This window comes from Malania oleifera, chromosome 10, assembly GCF_029873635.1.
Source record: "Malania oleifera isolate guangnan ecotype guangnan chromosome 10, ASM2987363v1, whole genome shotgun sequence".
Taxonomy (NCBI): Eukaryota; Viridiplantae; Streptophyta; class Magnoliopsida; order Santalales; family Ximeniaceae; genus Malania; species Malania oleifera.
Genome location: NC_080426.1, coordinates 36,475,376 through 36,496,091, shown reverse-complemented (window position 1 = coordinate 36,496,091; position 20,716 = coordinate 36,475,376). Strand labels below are relative to the sequence as shown.

Here is a 20,716-nt window from a genome sequence, read left to right as displayed (position 1 = left end):
ATGCTCACCTTTGGAGTAGAGACAGTCATCCCTGCAGAAGTTGGAATCCCCTCCTAACGGAGGCAACATTTTGATGAGGAGAGCAATAATGAAGAATTAAGAGCGGAATTAGTTCTTCTGGAGGAAAGATAGGACCAAGCACAGATGAGAATCGTGACTTACCAACATAAGGTGGCCAAGTATTACAACACTCGGGTTAAGGCACAAACATTTAACCCAGGAGATCTAGTCCTCAGGAAGGTGTGAAACAACCCCGCAAAGCCCGGTTCAAGCAAACTAAAGCCCAATTGGGAGGGACCATACCAAATCGCATCAGAAATCAAGCTGGGGACATACACTTTAAAAGATTTAGAGGGAAGGGAGATGAAAAACACGTGAAATTCTGATATGTTAAAGAAGTACTACTCTTAAAAAACCACGCAACATTATTTCAGATTGGGTCATTATCTGGGTAAAATGCAACTACGTTCCACAAATCCCAACGGGAACAACTTTCAAACTTTGGAAACGAACTTCAAAATTTGAAACTGGAAGAGGGGGGTGGGGGCAGCTAATATACCCCAAAAGTATATCTCCTCATAAGTTAAGAGGAGACTAAGACCTAGCATTGATGATGGCAGTTACTACCCAAGTCAATCGCCACGTCGAAGCAATTGACGTCTGCCTTATAATGACCAGAGTCATCCACGCCAACAAGATAATAACCGGAGCGATTCACGCCCGTATCATAATTCGCTAATAAATGACATATCACCCTCAGGTCAAATTCCTTCACTATAAATAGGGGCTCAGAGAAGAGGTTACGGTATCTCATTCTAAACAATACTTTACTCTTGCTTCATACCTCTCAAAGTCAATCCCTAATTTAGACATCAGAGAGATCCTTCGGAGTATACCCTTGGTCCTCCAAGCCAATCTTCTCTTCATCCTTTTCAGGTGATCGAGATCGGAAAGTTCGTTGCAGGTTAACGACATTTTTATTCAGCAACATTAAAGAAGATTGGTGGAATCTCCCTTGTATTTAGCATGAATTGTTGCATTGTTAGGGTTTAGAAATTTAATTTTTAAATATGTTTTTTTAGTTTAGGAAAAATAAAAGAATATAAATCTTTAACAAAAATAATTCTAAATTAGTTCGTAAAAAACAAAGAGTCCAAAGAAATTGAAGATTCGAAATTTTATTTTTAAACTAAATTTTGCTAACTAATATCATCCTCATAAATATTCTCATCAACCTTACTTTATTGCTTCTATTTTTATCTACTTTATAATTTGTCCCAACATTCTTTCCCTTTTTTTATATACACTAGTCTAAAGTACGTGTAATGCACGTGAAATCACATCTTATAATAAATAGTATTAATACATATAACATAAATTTAATATATATATATATATATATATATATATCTTTCTTTTATAACAAAAATCAAATTATTTATAAATTAAGTCTTAGAATTTAGGTCATCAAGATAAGCATATGCTCACTTAATTTAAATAAAAATTAAATCAGTATGAATAAATCATTACGAAATGAAATTTTTTTTTTTGAAACTTTCACATAACAAAAAGTAAATTTAATTATTGCTTCAAATTTTTGTTAACTTTTAACATTTAAAAATGGTTCTCGTGGTTCAAAAATCCAATTGATATTTGCAATGTAATGCTATATTCCTTATAATTAAAAGATCAAAGTGCTATACTTCATAAAAGTATCAAGCCATTTGGACATACTCCTAGTGCATTTTCCATAATGAAAAAAAATAAATTGTTGCAAAATCAAATTACAAATCCAATAAATAATGATGACCATAACACTATTTCATTCATATAATATCAAGTCTCCGTTTTTTTATTTCACAACTATAATTATTAATATAATATACAAACTTTGGCTTGACTTTTTATAACTGTAAAAAATAATAACAATAAAACATTTCAAAAAAGCAACTTCAACCTATATTTTCATCTTTCGCCTGGTTTTCTAAATCTGCATGGCTCCCCCAACTCCAAAAAAAATTTAATATTGCATCAAATGAAGCAATGTTGACAAACATGATATCAATTGCATATTTTATAATGTTTTAGGGTTTTGGATTTTAAGAGAAGCATTAAACTTAGAGAGAGAGAGAGAGAGAGAGAGAGAGAGAGAGAGAGAGAGAGAGAGAGAGAGAGCCCAAGTTGCTTACTTGAAAATGGACCACCTCCTTGGGATGGTCACTAGGAGTTTAGATCATGTGGTGTATGTGATGATTAATTTAAAAAATATATCATGACTAAGGAAATAGAATTAGGAGGATTGTTTTTCCTTAGGTAAAATAAAGATAATTTTTTAAACTTTGATGAAGAAGAAACATACAAGGGTTTGAGTTGTTGAAGGTTAAAGCCTAGAACGGACGAGGCTACAAAAAGGAGAATATGAAGTTTAAACACAATGTGTCCAAATAGGAAAGTAAAGCCTTTCGAAAATTTATGAGTTGAAGTCAGACTTGGCTCTTCATAATATGGGGCCCTAGGCGAGATTTAATCAGGCACTCTTAATATTTTGTTTAATATATTTTTTTTCTTTCTTCATTTTTTATATCCGGATTCATATTTTCTCGTTGACATAATTAAATTTCAAAATTAACACTAACTATAAATTGACAAATTATGTAAACAAATAAAAATAAATTTAATAAATCTATAGAAATAATAGATTGAAATAATATAACCTGATTATTATTATTATTGCAAATCGATCGGTGAGCGAGGCTCTAGAGATATCGGATTCTTGATGGATACAACGCTCTAACCTCAAAGCTTCCAAAATCTAAGAAAAAAAAAATTTCAGAGTGAAAATAATAAAAAAATAATGCACAAACATTGAAATCAAAATTAGGGTTAATAAAAATTACAGAGAAGTCTGAAGATGATGAACACAAGAGTTAGAACAAAAGTCATAGAGAGACCGAGAGATGAGAGTGAGAGAGTGTGAGAGATGGAAAGATTTTTTTAGAGAGGCTAAGAGAGAGAGATGTGAGTAATAGATAGTTAGAAATAGAATAAAGTTGTTAGTTGGGAAGTCAATGAGACTTGAAAAAAAAAAAAAAAGAAATTAAATTACATTTATTTTACATTTTAAAATACAATTTCATTTATTTGTTAGTTGGGAAATCAATATATGGGAAGAGAGCATAATAAATAATGTTAACATTATTTAATTAAAAAAAATTTTGGGGCCCCAAAAATATATTATTATATTAAAAAAAATTTGGGTAGGCGAGCACCTCAGCTGCCTAAAGGAAGAGCCAACCCTAGTTGAAGTATTTTATGGACCTTCATGATGGCCTATAGTAGACATGCCCAATGTGGATTAGGTTTCTAATTAAAATACTCTATTATGAAGTATGTGAGGTTTGCCTTTTCAACTTCATTTGAATCAAAAGTTTTCAAAAAAAACTTGCAAGCACCATTGGTTACCCTTTTAATGAGATGCTTTGTCAAATTTGGGATTATAACCCATGTTGTCTCACAAAACAACTAGTCAAAAAATTAGATTTTTTTTTTTTTTTGTTATGACGTTGTTGTTTCCTATGATTAAAGCTCACAAGGTATCCAACTTTCACGATGCACCTAAATTAGACATTTGTAAAATAGCATCGACTTACATTTCAAACATAATAGAACTGTTTTAATATCTCCAAACAGTTGGTAGGCAAGCGAAGACCCATTCTTTACCTTGGAACAAGCATAGAAAATATGTCTCAACCTTGAGTCCATAATTCATTGCCATCTCTCACAAGACTTCAACCAAACAACTTCTTGAGTTCATGCAGGGTCTTAAATTCCATGAAAATTTGGAAGTTTTTGGTTTCCACCATCCTCGAAATCGAAATGGCAGTTAATTTCTGTCGAAATCTAAATGTATCACTCAAAATTTATCGAAATCTAAAAAATTTAACTATACTTGTCGAAAATTTAACTATGTAATGAAATTTTCTTGGAATTCAAATGTGAGATTTAAGAGTGAAGTGAATTTTTTTCTTTTAATTTATTTTATTTATTTTTATCGAAATAAAAGATTATTACAATTGTTTAATTATCATTATTTGTGTTATAAATAATATTTAAATGATTTATAAATTTCATTTGTATTAATTGAATATGTTTAATGCACATTATCTTATAAATATGTTTGACACACATACTACATTACAACTGTTCCACCTGATACACAACATTGATGTATTTAACTTATAATAATATATTAGTCCTAAAACTTACATTATTATGTTTGTTAATCATTTCTAAAGTTTCACAAAGAATTTACTACTGATTTTCGTTATTTTTAAAATAGAAATCAAAATTAACATCAAAATTGAATTTTTCATCGAAATTTCCATACTTTTTGTGACCCCCCCCCCCCCCAAATTTTCATACCATTTTCTTTTTCATCACCAATAAATAATAAATATTAATCAAACACCTACCACGTTGAAACCTCTGATGCCATTTCAAACATAACCCGAACGAAATGGGTACCAGGTAAATAGTCAATCTCATACAAACAACCCTAACACTGGAAGTCAATATTTACAAACCATCCAGAATACAAATAACCAAAGTTCTATACATCCATACACATTCCCAAAAATCCATAACATACTCTAGGGAATCATACATCCCTAATACTAGACACTTACCTTGACTATCAGGGTACCAACACCCCTCTATCTCGAAGCTCTATCTCCTGGTCTGTCATGATTCCTTAAAATATTTAAATCTTTAGGTGAGACACCTCTCAGTAAGACGGAATAAATTATTTACAGTGTGTGGCGCATGAGATTAGTTATATCATAATACACTCATTTTAATGATTATGCCATTTGAGAAAATATACAGATATGTACTCATAATTATATAGATATGAAACATAATTTCATAACCTTTGATATCATTACTCTTACTTATACATATGCAATCAATATTTAACAGCGAAAGTTCCCGAGGATAGGGGAGATTACACGCCCATACATATAACGCCTCTCTTCTTTGATATCGTTTGTAACCTTGCCCAATTAATTTGGGTGCAACTACAACTGATACTTATTAGGACACTCACCTTACTCAGTAAGCCCTCATGCGGAGAATTTTACTTCGCCCTAATTATTTATGCAGTTAAATTTACACTCTTTAATTTTTTCATATTCATTTCACAATTTAACTCATGAGTGTCCTCAGTATCAAGTACATATTTTGTCTGTAACTTATGGCTACCTTGAGGATATTCACATTGTCATGCTTCCCCCTATGACTGAGTTGTGCGGCTCGAAGACTAGACCTAACCGCAGTTGGCCTACTCGTTTAGATCAAAACAAGGAAACTTTCTGTCTGAAGTATGATTGGCCTGCCCACTCTTGGTCCGAACGTCAAGTGGCAAAACTACCGTTCTCACTGGCTCAATCGACTGCCACGCCACACTCTCCACGAGACCGTGCGATTGCACTAACACCTCACTAGAAACGGTACCGTGCTCTTTATCCAACTCCAAACCATCACGGTTCTCATTTCTATATTTCAGTATTCGCATTTCAGTATTCACATTTCAATATTCACATTTTAGTATGTTGGTACATTTCATCACATCGGAAATATTCTCATCATTTTCTATTTCATTCCATCATATCAGTACACATTCCATCTCATAATAGTATATATCTCATTTCACATATTTCAACATTGCTCAATAAAGCATATTGATATTTCTTATTTCCTCGTTTATCATAGAAAACATTTCTATACATACATACATACATACATACATATATATATATATATATATATATATACATACATACATATATATATATATATATATATATATCATATTCCATCATTTTCCAGTAAAATACACATTGGTATATCACAATTCATTGTTCTCAATAAAACAATTATGTATTCAACTTTTCAACATTTTCCATATTTCAAATCTCATATCATCACAATTCAGTATATAAAACATAACTGGTTTCCATTATCTTCATTTCTGCATAAAAAATTTCAATATATATCATAGACTCTTTATTCTCAGTGCAAATCTCATAACCCAGTTTCAAACACATTTCCAGTATAAATCATATGCCACACAATTTTATTTGATATTCGTATCATAATAATCTCAGGCAAAATATCATATTCTCATTTTCACATACTTACTCAACCAGTAATTTCCAAAAATTATTGTTATAATTTATTTCCCTTACCTGACTTACTGAGAGGCCTGCTAAAAACCCTAGATCCATACCTGCGGCATTCGGAGCTCAAAACCTTGAAATCACATTTTCTCCAGCTCAATTAACTTAACCCTAAAATTACAATTATTTTAACATTTCCTAAGCCCACACACTCCCAATACTAATTAAACTTTAAAAATAATTAACGGATATAATTCTATTATCCTTATCTTAGCCTTGGAGTGGTGCTTAGGGAACCCAAATTAAAAATTTGCTCTGATTAAAATAACGAGGATCGGAGCTAGGACCCCATGGTGGTGTCTGATCGTCGATTTGGCTAAAGATTTGAAGAAAAATTGAGGAGAGAGTGAGAGTTTACTTTACCACAGGAGTGGTGCCTACGATACCTTAATCACGAATCCACTTCGATTAAAGTATTAGTGGTCGAGATAGGAACCTAATGGTATTTTCTATTTTTTGATCGGTTGAGTATTGGGGAAGAAATTGAGGAGAGAGAATGGGAGAACGAGAGGAAAGAGAGGGGGGGTGTCTGCTTAAGGAAATTCAATTTCCTTCCTAAAGCCTCTGTCTAGCGCCCCAACCTACCACATGGGTCTAGAGTGCTAGTAAAACATATAAGTCTCTATGATACCACCTGTAGTGCCCCGACCCGTCATGTGGGCCCACAGTGCTAGTAAAACATATAAGTTTCTTTAATACCATAAATACTGCAACCCGCCCTAACTAGGGAATCTCAAGTGCACCTGTCATTGTTAAAAATAAAATCATTCAACGGAAGAAAATACCTCAAACATATTACCAGCGTTCTAATTGTTCCCAAATACATACATACATAACTCCATATCACAATATTACAACCCAAAAAGAACAAAAACTGTTGTCTAATGTCTCACTAGCTCTGATAATTACTATTAACTGTCTAATCCCAGCCCTATAGTATGCTAGGCTTGATTCCCTGTAGGGCATGAAAAATGATTTGTATAATGGGGTGAGACACTTCTTAGTAAGATGAATTATATTATTATCAGTGTGTGGCTAGCATGAGGTTTTGTGTAAACACGTTATTGTCATGATTTAACTGTATCTGAAATGACATTTTAAAACTGAACTGCACTATATGTCTAAAAATACATAAATTTAGAATAATAAACTGTTAGCTCAATATAACCCATTTTATAGTAAATTTGCCCATATATGCATAGAAGATACAACCTGAACTGCTGAACTAGCGTCATCACACTTCCACATACTCATACGACATACTTCCCCCCATGAAAGGTTGTGCGGCTCGAAGGTTGGACTCAGCATATGACCGGCTGACCATAGCTAAGTCAGAAAAGGTAGTAAGTACGATTGTGCCTACCCTTAACCCGGAATTGTATCGATAAGGGTCACCCGGAACTACATCGGATGGGGTCCCCGGAACTGCCTCGAGGTAGTACTGTACCTAAGTCTCCAATCGACTATTCATCATCACACTATTATCCTAGTGTGATTGCACCACCTCCCAAAACTAGTTACGATACCATGCTCATAATATAACATCTCATATCCATAGGGTTCTTAAATCATATATGACAATTTACGCAATAAAAACTGTATAAAACATAAGTTGTTCATAATCTTGTAAAATATCTATCATATTATGTCTCGCTATAAAACCGGCATATCAAACTTGGCTTATAGCCATCACATCACATCTTGGCTTATAGCTGTCACATCATACTGTGTAATATCAGTTAAAACATTTTGTTCATATATGCCATTTAAAAACTATTCTCATGCCACTCAATTTTTATCTGATAAACCATAAAATAAATAAACTGACTGGGAAATTGCTGAAAATAGGGGTATGAGCATCTCCAGGGTTTTATTTAACTCAGAATACATATTTATTGAAAATAGGAGATGTTCACACCATTCACATTAGTTTTCCCAAAAAATGTATAAAAGTCAAAACAGTCATTTCTATATACCTGATTCGTTCAGAAAATCATATATACAGTTTCTGTAAACATAAATTGCAATTTAATCGATCCATATTTCAAAAATAACTGACATAATATAATCCCCTTATTTGTTCGTGAAGAAAATGCCTAAAACCTTCGAAACCACCAAAACCTAACCGCACAAATCTACCGAATATCGATGGCCTATGTGTCGAGAGAAGGGAGAGAGAACCAGAGAGCACTTGCGGAGAGTTCCTATGGCTAGAAAGAGAGAGTGAAAGTCAAAACCCTAATTTTTAGAGAGAGAAACAGAGAGAAAGTTGAGAGAGAGTTATGAAAAATAAACATACCTTAGCTCTCAAGTAAACAGACTCGCAGAAAAATCGTCAACGATTTTTCTAGGCTTGACAAAACCATCGATGGTTTGACCCTTAAACAGCTCTTGGTAGTTTACCTACAGGAAAACCGTCGACAATTTTTCTGATCCTCACAAAACCGTCAATGGTTTGGTCCTAGCCAAACCCTTTTTCCCCTTTTTCCTTTTACTTTCTCTTTTCTTTTATTTATTTCTTTATTTTCTTGGTTCGGGTTACTATACTCTAGCTTCAAGAAGGTTTATATATCTATGTATATATATTAATTTTATAATATAATATAATATAATATTATATTATTTAATTAAAAATAATTATTAATTAATTAATTAGTTATGTTTTTTTTTTTTTTGGGAATCACTACATCCTCCTGTAATAATTATTTTTGGGGCGTTACACTTTTGGAGCTTTGAAATTTGAGTTGAAATTGAAATTTAAGACTTTGAGTTCATGACTCACCTTCATGAAGGCGTATCTACTAACCACAACCAAAAAAATAGTTGTTAGCGATGTCGTTAAAGGTGAATAAAGATACATTTGAATTATAATGGCAAAGGAAGCTAAAGAAAAGAAGATAGTATATAGAATGCAAAATACTTCATTGATATGGAGATGTCCTATATATAGGACTTGTACAAGGTATAGTTGTTACAAATTCAAAAGTATTTAAATACCAAATCAAGAGGATCCTAAACTATCAAATACAAACAAATATTCAAGTAATACAACTGAAGAATCCCATATTATCACAGACTATCGGATACCAATCAATCTTCAACTGCAAGGATTCTCGACAATTCAGCAACCGACAAAACCGTTAAAGGGTATATAGAAACTGTTGACAGTTTGCTGGAAAACAACATAATTTCCTCTATACGCCCCCTCAAGATAGGCGTGCCATCAGATAAGCCGATCTTGGAGCATAGAGAGTGAAATTTCTAACATGGTAGAGCCTTAATCAAGAGGTCTCCAAGCTGATCATTGGTGCTAACATGAGATACTTACAGTAAACCTTTGGTGACTAGATCACGAACAAAATGAAGATCAACAGAAATATGCTTCATCCGTGAATGCATAATAGGATTAAGACTCAATTGAGTAGCACCAATATAATCACAAAACAAATGCAGGGCTTAGTAATCAGAATACCGATTTCATGAAATAATGAATGACTCCAAACAAGGTTGGAGGTGAAGGATTTGGTATCCTTATCACCGGCCCAATTTACATCAGAGAACCCTTGAAGAGTGAGATTCCTAGTGCGCTTGGGGAGGATGCCATGATGAATAGTGCATTTCAAGTATCGTAGAACGTGTTTGACAGCGGTCCAATGAAGTTGAGATGGTTTATGCATGAAATGAGCCAACTTATTGATCGAGAAGGCAATGTCGAGAGATATTAGACAGCTCCTATAATGCGAGTACTCAATCAGATTAGTAGGAGAAGAGCCATCTTGAAGCTGAAGAAGATCCTTTGTGGCAAGTGGAGTCATCTGTAGAGACCCGAAAAAAAAAAATATTGGTTTGGTGCAAGACCAAACCGTCAACGGTTTGGTGAGCTCAGTAAAAACCGTCGACGATTTTGATTTACTGAGAGCCATTAAAGTTAAAATGCGGTAAAATGGTTTGGTTAAAAACTTGCCATTGATGGTTTCAGGGAAACCGTCAACAGTTTTGCCCGGGGACAACAACCTATAAATAGATCTAAGTTCATTTTTTTGGGTAAAATTACTCTCTCTCTCTCTCTCTCTCTCTAGGGCTGCAAATTTTTCTCTCTCTCCTCAATTTCTCACCAAATCTTCAACCAAATTAATAAATAAATACCATTACAGGGTTCCAGCTTCGATCCTTAGCATTTTAACCGGAGCGAATTCGTTGTTTGGGCATCCTAGGACCACTCCAGGGTTAAGGTAAGGGGAATAAATTATGTTAGCTTATTTTCAAAATTTAACTGATTAAAACTGAGATTATGAGTACAGAAATGTTGTACATTATTTTTTGAATGATTTAGGCATATGGAAAATTGATTATTATATATGTTTTTGGGGAAAAACCAAGTAGGGTAATCATCTCATTTTTCCTGAAAAATGTATATTATGGGTTAAAGTAAAATTGTGAAAATGATCATACCCTTGTTTTCAGCAAAAATATATTTTCCTCGGGCAGTTATTATATTACGAATTATCACTCAAATTGTGTGGCATAAGAAATGGTTATGTTACCACGTAAATAAACCTATTAGAATATGTTATGCTGATATACAACGAAGTATGGTTTTATACTAATCTCTGGGGAAATGTTGTGAATATTGTGGAATCATGATATGATAACTTTATATTGAGTTATGATATGAAGGTTTTTCACCGAACTATGAATATGACATGTTTTATACTAATTGTGAATATGACGATTTTAGATCGAATTGTGGAAAAAGTCTGTACTAAGGCCGATGGGGGAGGAATGCTCAATATGGAGATTATGTTGTGATGTTTGTACTGAGGCCGATGGGGAGGAATGCTCAGTATGGAAATTCAGTTGAGAAGTATGTACTGAGGCTGATGGGGAGGGATGCTCTATGAACCATGTGTTGAGAAGAAAATATGCATTTTGTTTAAATATATAGGTGTGAGTACAGTTTTACATGATATCTCAGTTAGGTTAATTAATTAATGAATATATTATTTCTATACTAAAACTCATTTGCCACACACTGATATTAATTTGTTCTATCGTTCTATCTTACTAAGAAGTGTCTTACCCCGAATATTATCTTAACATTTCAGGAAATATAAGAAATCAAGCTTAGAGAGCTTTGGGGCGGGGACTTCGATAGTTTCGTTTAAAGTAAGTGCTTGTGAGACACTGATATGTATGTAGTGTTGTTTTTGCATACCATGGGTTGTAGTAATGTTTTTTGGGAGATTCCTATGTAAATGCGAGGGTTAGAACTCTGGTATAGCTTTGAGGTTTAAAATATTTCCCACTACTTTGTTTAAATTAAGTTATGGACAGGTGTTCCTGGGACCCCACTTTGGGTATGGGTTGTTTTATTGTTATTGTATCATATATATATATATATATATATATATATATGGAGAACATCACTCTAGGCCGCACCAGGGTTCGAGGCATTACAATTGTGGCATCAAAGAGTGAAATTTCGGGTCGTTACAGTTGTGGTATCAAATGTAAAGACCCGAAAAAAAAAATATTGGTTTGGTGCAGGACCAAATCGTCGACGGTTTGGTGAGCTCAGGAAAAATCGTTGACAATTTTGATTTACCGAGAGCCATTAAAGTTAAAATGCGGTAAAATGGTTTGGTTAAAAACCAAATCGTCAACGATTTTGCCTGGGGACAACAACCTATAAATAGATCTAAGCTCATTTTTTTGGGGAAAAATTAACTCTCTCTCTTTCTCTCTCTCTCTCTTTCTCTCCCTTTCTCTCTAAGGTTGCGATTTTTTCTCTCTCTCTAAAGCTGCGATTTTCTCTCTCTAAAGCTGCGATTTTCTCTCTCTCTCTCTCTCTCCTCAATTTCTCACCAAATCTTTAGCCAAATTAATAAATAAACACCATTATAGGGTCTCAGCTTTGATCTTTAACATTTTAACTGGTGCGAATTTGTTGTTTGGGCATCCTAGGCACCACTCCAGGGTTAAGGCAAGGGGAATAAATTATGTCAGCTTATTTTTTAAATTTAACCGATTAAAACAGAGATTATGAGTATAAAAATGTTGTACATGATTTTCTAAATGATTTAGGCATATGTAAAATTGATTATTATTATTATTATTATATGTTTTTGAGGAAAAACCAAGTGAGTAGAGTAATCATCTCATTTTTCCTAAAAAATGTATATTATGGGTTAAAGTAAAATTGTGAAAATGATCGTACCTTTGTTTTCAGCAAAAATATTTTTTCCACCGACAGTTATTATATTATGAATTATCACTCAAACTGTGTGGCATGAGAAATGGTTATGTTACCGTGTAAATAAACCTATTAGAATATATTATGATAATATACGACAAAGTATGGTTTTATACTGATCTCTGGGGAAATGTTGTGAATATTGTGGAATCATGATATGACAACTTTATACTGAGTTATGATATGACGGTTTTTCATCGAACTATGAATATGACATGTTTTATACTGATTGTGAATATGACGGTTTTAGACCAAATTGTGGAAATAAGTATGTACTGAGGCCGATGGGGAGGAATGCTTAGTATGGAGATTATGTTGTGATGTCTATACTGAGGCCGATGGGGAGGAATGTTTAGTATGGAGATTATGTTGTGATGTCTGTACTGAGGCCGATGGGGAGGAATGCTTAGTATGGAAATTATGTTGTGATGTCTGTACTAAGGCCGATGGGGAGGAATGCTCAGTATGAAAATTCGGTTGAGAAGTATATACTTAGGTCGATGGGGAGGGATGCTCTGTGAACCATGTGTTAATAAGAGAATATGCATTTTGTTTAAATATATAGGCGTGAGTTCAGTTTTACATGATATCTCAATTAGGTTAATTAATTAATGAATGTATTTTTTGCTATACTAAAACTCATTTGCCACACACTGATATTAATTTGTTCCGTCTTACTAAGAAGTGTCTCACCCCGAATATTATCTTAACATTTCAGGAAATACAAGAAATCCAGCTTAGAGAGCTTTGGGGTGGGGACTTAGATAGTTTCGTTTAAAGTAAGTGCTTGTGAGACATAGATATGTATGTAGTGATGTTTTTGCATACCATGGGTTGTATTAATGTTTTGTGGGAGATACCTATGTAAATGAGAGGGTTAGAGCTCTGGTATAACTTTGAGGTTTAAAATATTTCCCATTGCTTTGTTTAAATTAAGTTATGGATAGGTGTTCCCAGGACCCCACTTTGGGTTCAAGTTGTTTTATTGTTATTGTATTAGAGATGTATGGAGAACAACACTTTGGGACCCACCGGGTTCAGGGCGTTACATCATCACTGCCTTAGCACCATCCATCTTGGTGCGAGAAAGCAGATCCTGAATATACTTTTTTTGGGAGAGGAGCAGCCCACAGGTAACTGAAATCACCTCGACACCAAGAAAATAATGTAAAGGACTAAGATCCTTAGGAGAAAATCGACGACTGAGCTGCTGAACAACCTTAGAGATAGCAATAGAATTACTTCTGGTGAGTAAGAGATCATCCACATAAACTAAAAAAATAGAGAGTAACATCATCACAATTGTAGATAAATAGAGAGGAATCAGATTTAGATTGCTAAAAATTTAGGTAAAGAGGACAAGCACTCAGTTCTTGATACCAAGCACGAGGTGCTTGTTTCAAGCCATACAAAGACCTCTTTAACCTGCTAACATGAAAAGGTAGATTAAAATCAACAAAACCCGGAGGTTAAACTATGAATACATATTAAAATCAACAAAAACCAGAGGTTAAACTATGAATACATACTCTTGAAGGCGGTCAGGCAGAAATGCATTATTAACATCCAGCTGTCGAAGTGACCAATTTTCTAAATAGCAATGGAGAGGGCAATTGAAATAGTCATAGGCTTCACAACAAGGTTGAATGTCTTATTATAATCAAAACCAGACCATTGATGAAAACCTTTGGCCACTAACCGTGCTTTATTGCGAGAAATACTACTATCAGGATTTCGTTTGATACGAAAAACCCATTTACAATCAACGAGTTTGATGGCAGAGCGCAATGGAACAAGCTCCCGTGTGCCATGTTTAACCAACACAATGAACTCTTCAGATATAGCAAGACGCCACTTGGGATCCTTCAAGGCCTGAGACACACATGTGGGCTCTACAGGTTGAGGAAGAGGGTGTTTAGTGGCAAGGTAAAGATGTTTGGGTCTATGAATATTATTCATAGACTGGGTAGTCATAGCATGAGTATGGGTGGACTGGGTCGGAGATGCAGGTGTGGTGGATAAAGAGATGACCGCTAGCTGAGAGTGTGCATGGGAGAGTGATAAAGTCTAGGAAGGTGAAGCCGGAGCTGCAAGAGTGATGTTCATCACAGTGGTAGGAGAGGAGGGTATCCATCCAATGGAAAGCACCATTGGTATGGCAAGATCTTGTGTGTTAGCACTTGAAATTGATAGAGAAGGCACAATGACATGGGCAGAGGAAGAAAAGGGAAAAACACGCTCTTCAAAGACCACATGCCTAGACATGTAGATGCGAGATGTAACAAGGTCCTCACTTATTGGCACTATGGGAACTCAAGTAACCGAGAAAGAGACAAGGCGAGGTTTTGGTTGAAGTTTACCTATGTTATAAGGTTGGAGCCATGGGTGACATTGACAACCAAAAATGCGCAACTTATTGTAATCGAGGCGACGACCAAATAAACATTCAAATGGATTTTTATTTTTCAAAATAGGAGTGGGCATACGATTTATCAAATAAGTTGTTTTCTGAAACGCATAGGACCAATAAGGAAGAGTCGTTTGACTCAATAGAGTGAGACTAGTTTCGACAATGTGTCAATGCTAACGTTCACTTGTACCATTCTGATGAGGTGTATGAGGAGCAGTGGTAAGCCAGCTAATGGAATTAGAGGAGAGAAAATGATGAAAAACATGATACTCGCCCCCATTATCGGAGTATAAGTGTTAAATTTGAAAATCAAATTGTTTTTCAAGTAGCCTTTTCAACTGACAGAAAATAGAGCAAACATCACTTTTTTGATGGATGAGAAACAACCAACAATACTTGGTAAAGTGATCAACAAACAAGACATAAAACCCAAACCCATCAAGTGAAGTGGAAGATGTAGGCCCCCAAACATCAGTGTAAATATATTCAAGAGAATGAGTACTAACAAGAGAAGTGGAAGAAAAAAGCAATTTGTGACTTTTATTGTATTGAAAAGCAGTACAAATAGATGATGAAGAGACACGAGACACTACAACTGGAAGGAAAAAAGTACGAATAACAAAATCGATAATTTTATTTGACGGATGCCCAATTCGTCTCTGCCAAGTGTCAGCTATTGTTCGTTCACCAACAAGTGCTAAGACAGAAGACTTGGTAGCAGGAGAAGCCATCGACATTGGATAGACACCATCCTGACATTTACCGCAAAGAAGAGTCGCCTTCGTGATCCAATCATTCACAAGAAAATAAAATGGGTGAAACTACAGATAAACATTATTAGAATGAGTGAAATTATGAACGGAAATTAAGTTCTTGTGAATATTAGCAACACAAAGAGTATTAGTTAAGGTAAAAGACTCTGAGGAAGAGGGAAGAGTCATAGAGCCAACATGTGTGACTCGCAAACCTGAGCCATCACCAATGACGACCTCATCCGTGCCATTATACGCGGAGTGAATAGAGAGATTGGCAAGATCGAAGGTGATATTGTGAGAAGCAGTGGAATCCACAAGCCACTTTTTTTTCGGTGGATTCGTTGGTAGCAGCACAATTTATAAACTTCACTCCTGAAGCCGCGCAACAAGTCTTGGCCGAGTGTCCCACTTTGTCACAAAGCTGACATATGATTTGGGGTTGATCAGACCGCTCTCTGCGATTATGACGACCATAGTTGGGCTGACGCTGACCATAGGAACCAGTGCTGGTAGGGGTGTACACGGTTCGGTGCGGTTTGGTTTTGGCCAAAATCGAAAACCAAACCGAATTTTTCGGTTATGTGATTTTTGAACCGAAACCGAAACCGAACCGAACCAAAATTATGCTTTAATTGAAAACCAAAAATGTGGCGGTTCGGTTGTGATTTTTCGGTTTTAAACCGATTTTTTTACAAAAAAAATAACATTTATTTTTCATGAAGTAGTTGAAAATTTATTGAGCATTTTAATTTTTTATAGGGACCCATAATTTTAACAAAATAAAATATATTGGGCACTTTTAATGATAAAATATGTTGGTCACTTCTAAAATTAGAATTACATATCAATTCCACAATGTCCCAATCCTTAGGCACTTTTAATAATTAATTCTCTCTATCCCTAATTTCACAAAACAAGCAGTGAAGCAAGCAAACATTCACAATGAACAAGAATATATATATGAATATCCCAAATTACAAATACAAATAGACATTCTAATTGTTCATCAATGGTTCAAAATTTTAATGAATTGAAGTTATCCACATTCTTCCATCCACATTGTTCCATCTTCAAGATTGTAGCTTCAATTCTCCAATATATCGGTCAGCATCATTCCTAATAAAATGAAACAATATAAAAGTTACAACAAGATGAAATTAAATTGACGATCAATGTTCAATTGTTCATAATACATAATCTTACCAATAAATCATCCATGCTTATTTGATCACACATTCTTCCATCTTCAAAATTATTACTTCAATTCTCCAATCTCGATGTAAACATCATTCCTAATAAAATGAAATAATATGAAAGTTATAACAAGATAAAATTAAATTGACTATCAATGTTCAATTGTTCATAATACATAATCTTACCAATAAATCATCCATGCCAATTTGATCAAATTCTGAAATGAATGAAAAGTTAATGAATTAGAGAAAATAAATACAAAACAATAATTAAAATAAAACAACTAGAAAATGTGAAAAAGATGTCTTAAGAAATTATGTTTTACCTTTCTCAAGTTTATCAAGTTCTTCAAGGCTTTCTTCATAGTTCACTGGTAATGGTGAATTCTGCAACCAATCTTGAGAACATATAAGAGCCTCCACAACCTTAGGAGTCAATGATGTCCTGAAAGAATCAAGAACACGACCTCCGGTACTAAATGCAGACTCAGAAGCAACAGTAGCTATGGGGATAGCCAAAACATCACGTGCCAACTGTGAAAGGATAGGAAACCTTGGATTATTTATCTTCCACCATCCTAAAATATCAAATTCTTGACTACCCTCTTCAGGTGCCTCAGAAAGATACCTCTCAAGATCACTCTTGCCTTCCCCACCTTCTTTTTCTGACCTATGCCTCTTGAATTTATCTAGCCCATCATCATCTTCATTGTTGGTTCGTCATCATCCACCACATAGTCCATACCAGAGATACGACTAGAAGAACTAGAGCTAGCTTCGGCAATTTTACCACTAGGTCCACTACATTGGAATTGTCTACCCCCATTTTTATACTCATCATACATTGAAAAAATAACATCCTTCACCTTTTTACTCAAAATTGAAGATGTAGGAGGAGGAAACAGTTCAGAAAGGCCCCAATCCACATACTCTAACTTGTATCGAGGCTCAAGAACAAACATCATCATATTCAATTTTTCTGGATTCCCCTAATAATCATCATATTTATGTTTCATTTTGAATGCCATTTCACTTAATTCAAAATCATCACTTTTGCATCAATTTTCCAAAAAAGCATTAACCATGCAAATTTCATGGAAAAAAGTATTAGAAGTCACATAATTAGAACCAGAAACACGCAAAGTGAAGTGATAGAAACATCCTAAGAACTACACCATCTTCCTCACATTATCCCAATCATCTTCCATTGGCTTTCCTTTTCCACCATCTTTTGAAAGATCAAGTGTAAAATCTCGGTCTTTTTCATCATATCTATCAAAAACTTTTTGAAATTTTTGAGCAGTGTCCAACATCATATATGTGGAATTCCATCTAGTAGGCACATCCAAACACAAATGTTTTTTACACTTAACCTTTTCCTCATCTTCACACTCTTTGAATTTAGCAGTTCTACCAGGTGATTGCCTAATATATTTTACTGCTTGCCTAATTCGAAGTACAGAATCTCCCACAAGTTTCAATCCATCTTGCACAATTAAATTAATGATATGTGTAACACACCTCATGTGCATGAACTCACCATTGAGCACACTACCCTTCCAATTGTTCACCCTCCTCTTTAAGTAACTGATGGTTGTACCATTAGAACTTGCATTATCTACAGTAATAGTAAAAACTTTATCAATTCCCCAATCCAACAAAACTTTCTCAATAGCAAAACCTAACACTTCCCCTCGATGACTAGGAACTGGACCAAAACTTAAAATTCTTTTGTGTAACCTCCATTCAATGTCAACAAAATGCACAGTTAGACACATCTAACTAACATTCTGTAAAGATGTCCAAGTGTCTGTTGTAAGGCAAACTCGTTGACAATTATGTTTCAAAATTTTTTTCAATTTCTTCTTCTTTTCTCTATATAAAAGAATACAATCCCTTGCCACTGTCACTCGTGATGGAACCTTAAATCTAGGTTCCATGAGGCTACAAAAATATTTAAAACCTTGTCCCTCCATAAATCTGAATGGTAGTTCATCCACTATCACCATATATGCTAAAGCTTTTCTAAGAATATTAGCATTATACTTTTGACATGTTAACTGTTTTTCTTCTATTTTTGTCTCTGGTTTGAAGTTGATTTGGGATTGATTACGATCATGAGGTCTCTTATAGGGATACTTAGCACATAAATTCAAATGATTCCACAAAGCTCGTGTTCCATTCCTTCTTGAATCAGCACAAAACACTTTAGGACAATATTTACACTGAGCTTTAACGTCTGCAATGTTATCAACACATAATCTAGTAAAATGATCTCATACCTCTGATCTTGATTTAAATTTCCTCTTCTCACCCAATTCTGTTCCTGCAGCAACATTATTTACTAATTCTGTATTCATGCTTGGACTTGGACTTGGACCCGGGCATGAGCTCGGACAAGGAGTTGTATTAAGACTTACGTTGTCCCCAAATTCAAACATCTATAAAAATCATAGATAAGTGCAAATTTATTAGATGAGACATGTTTAAAATGATAAAACAAAAAATTAATTAATTATATGCTTATTTTTGTCTATAAATCAAATAACAATTAATACATATGAATAAAATAATAACATTTAAAATATTATTATAAAAAATAAAAATTATTATAATTAATTTACTTAATTACTATAGTTTAAAAATAGGAGCAATTTTATCATACATGACAACAAAAAAATATTCAAAACATTTCCTATATATTATTTATTCTCTCTTGAAAAATTTAGAAAATTTATGAATATTTTTTGTTTATAGCTATTTTACTTTAATTTTGATTTTAATTTACATATGACAATAAATAATTTGATCCACAAAATTACTTTCAGAAACCAAAAAATTAGCCATCAACTCTGATTTTAAATTTTTTTTAAACCAATTATTGTTTGAAAAAATAAACTAAATAATAAATTAGTAATATAAACAGAAAATATAAAACAGAGAAAACATATAAAACTAAAACTAAACTATAAAACAAAAAATATAAAACAAAGAAAACATATAAAACTAAACTTACAGCTTATGCCTTACAGGCTACAACAGCAGCAGTAGACGTAGGTGGTGCTCTGATCTGAAGAACTGAAGACACGGGAGCCAGGAGAGAGGCAGAGTCGCAGGCGCACGGCAGACGCACGGCGGCACAGCGCAATAGAGACGAGACTCGAGAGAGTGAGTATGTGAGAGTTTGAGAGACAACTCAGACGAGGTCGGACGAGTGACAGACTCACAGCGAGAGGCGAGAGGCGAGAGGCGAGAGCCGAGAAGAGAAGAAGAAAAATGAGGAAGGAGGAGGAGGAGGAGGAGACGGAGGCGGGAGGCACGCACGGCGGACAATACACAACCGGCTGACAGAGTCACAGACTCACAGGCTCACAGCTAGAGCCGAGAAGATCAGTAGAGAAGAAGAAAAATGAGGAAGGAAGAGGAGGGGGGAGGCACACTGGCCGGCGGTCGCTGCGCACGCAAGCCGCTCACAGATTCACAGTGAAGAATCTGAAGATGAAGAACTGAGGAATGAGGCTTGAGGAAGACGAAGAGGAGGAGGCGGGAGGGAAGCGGCAGCGTGAAATTGAAAACTGAAAAAGGTGAACCGTGAAAAGTGAAATGAAAAGGTGAAAAGTGAAAATAATGATTAAAAATTAAAACCCTAAGCATGTGTGTGTGTGTTACCGTGACCATGTATATAACTATATATATTTATATATATGTAAATCGGTTTTTCGATTTTTTCGGTTCGATTTAAACTCAAAACCGAAACCGAAACCGAAACTGAATTTTTTAATGTTTGCAAACCGCAACCGGAACCGAAAATCGAAAAACCGAACCATTTGTTGTTTTGGTGCGGTTTTCAGTTTTTCGATAATTTTTGT

The 20,716-nt window shown here is 34.5% G+C and overlaps 1 protein-coding gene across 1 annotated transcript; it reads right to left on the bottom strand.

The window, feature by feature from the left end:
* Positions 1-16,738: 16,738 nt before the first annotated feature.
* LOC131166614 (zinc finger BED domain-containing protein RICESLEEPER 3-like) lies at positions 16,739-18,625 on the bottom strand. The gene is made up of 4 exons (XM_058125199.1): positions 18,035-18,625; positions 17,593-17,836; positions 17,174-17,551; positions 16,739-16,770 (listed from the first exon to the last, which is right to left on the bottom strand). The coding sequence occupies exons 1-4, from the start codon at positions 18,623-18,625 to the stop codon at positions 16,739-16,741; spliced, it is 1,245 nt and encodes a 414-aa protein (XP_057981182.1).
* Between the last annotated feature and the right edge of the window lie 2,091 nt (positions 18,626-20,716).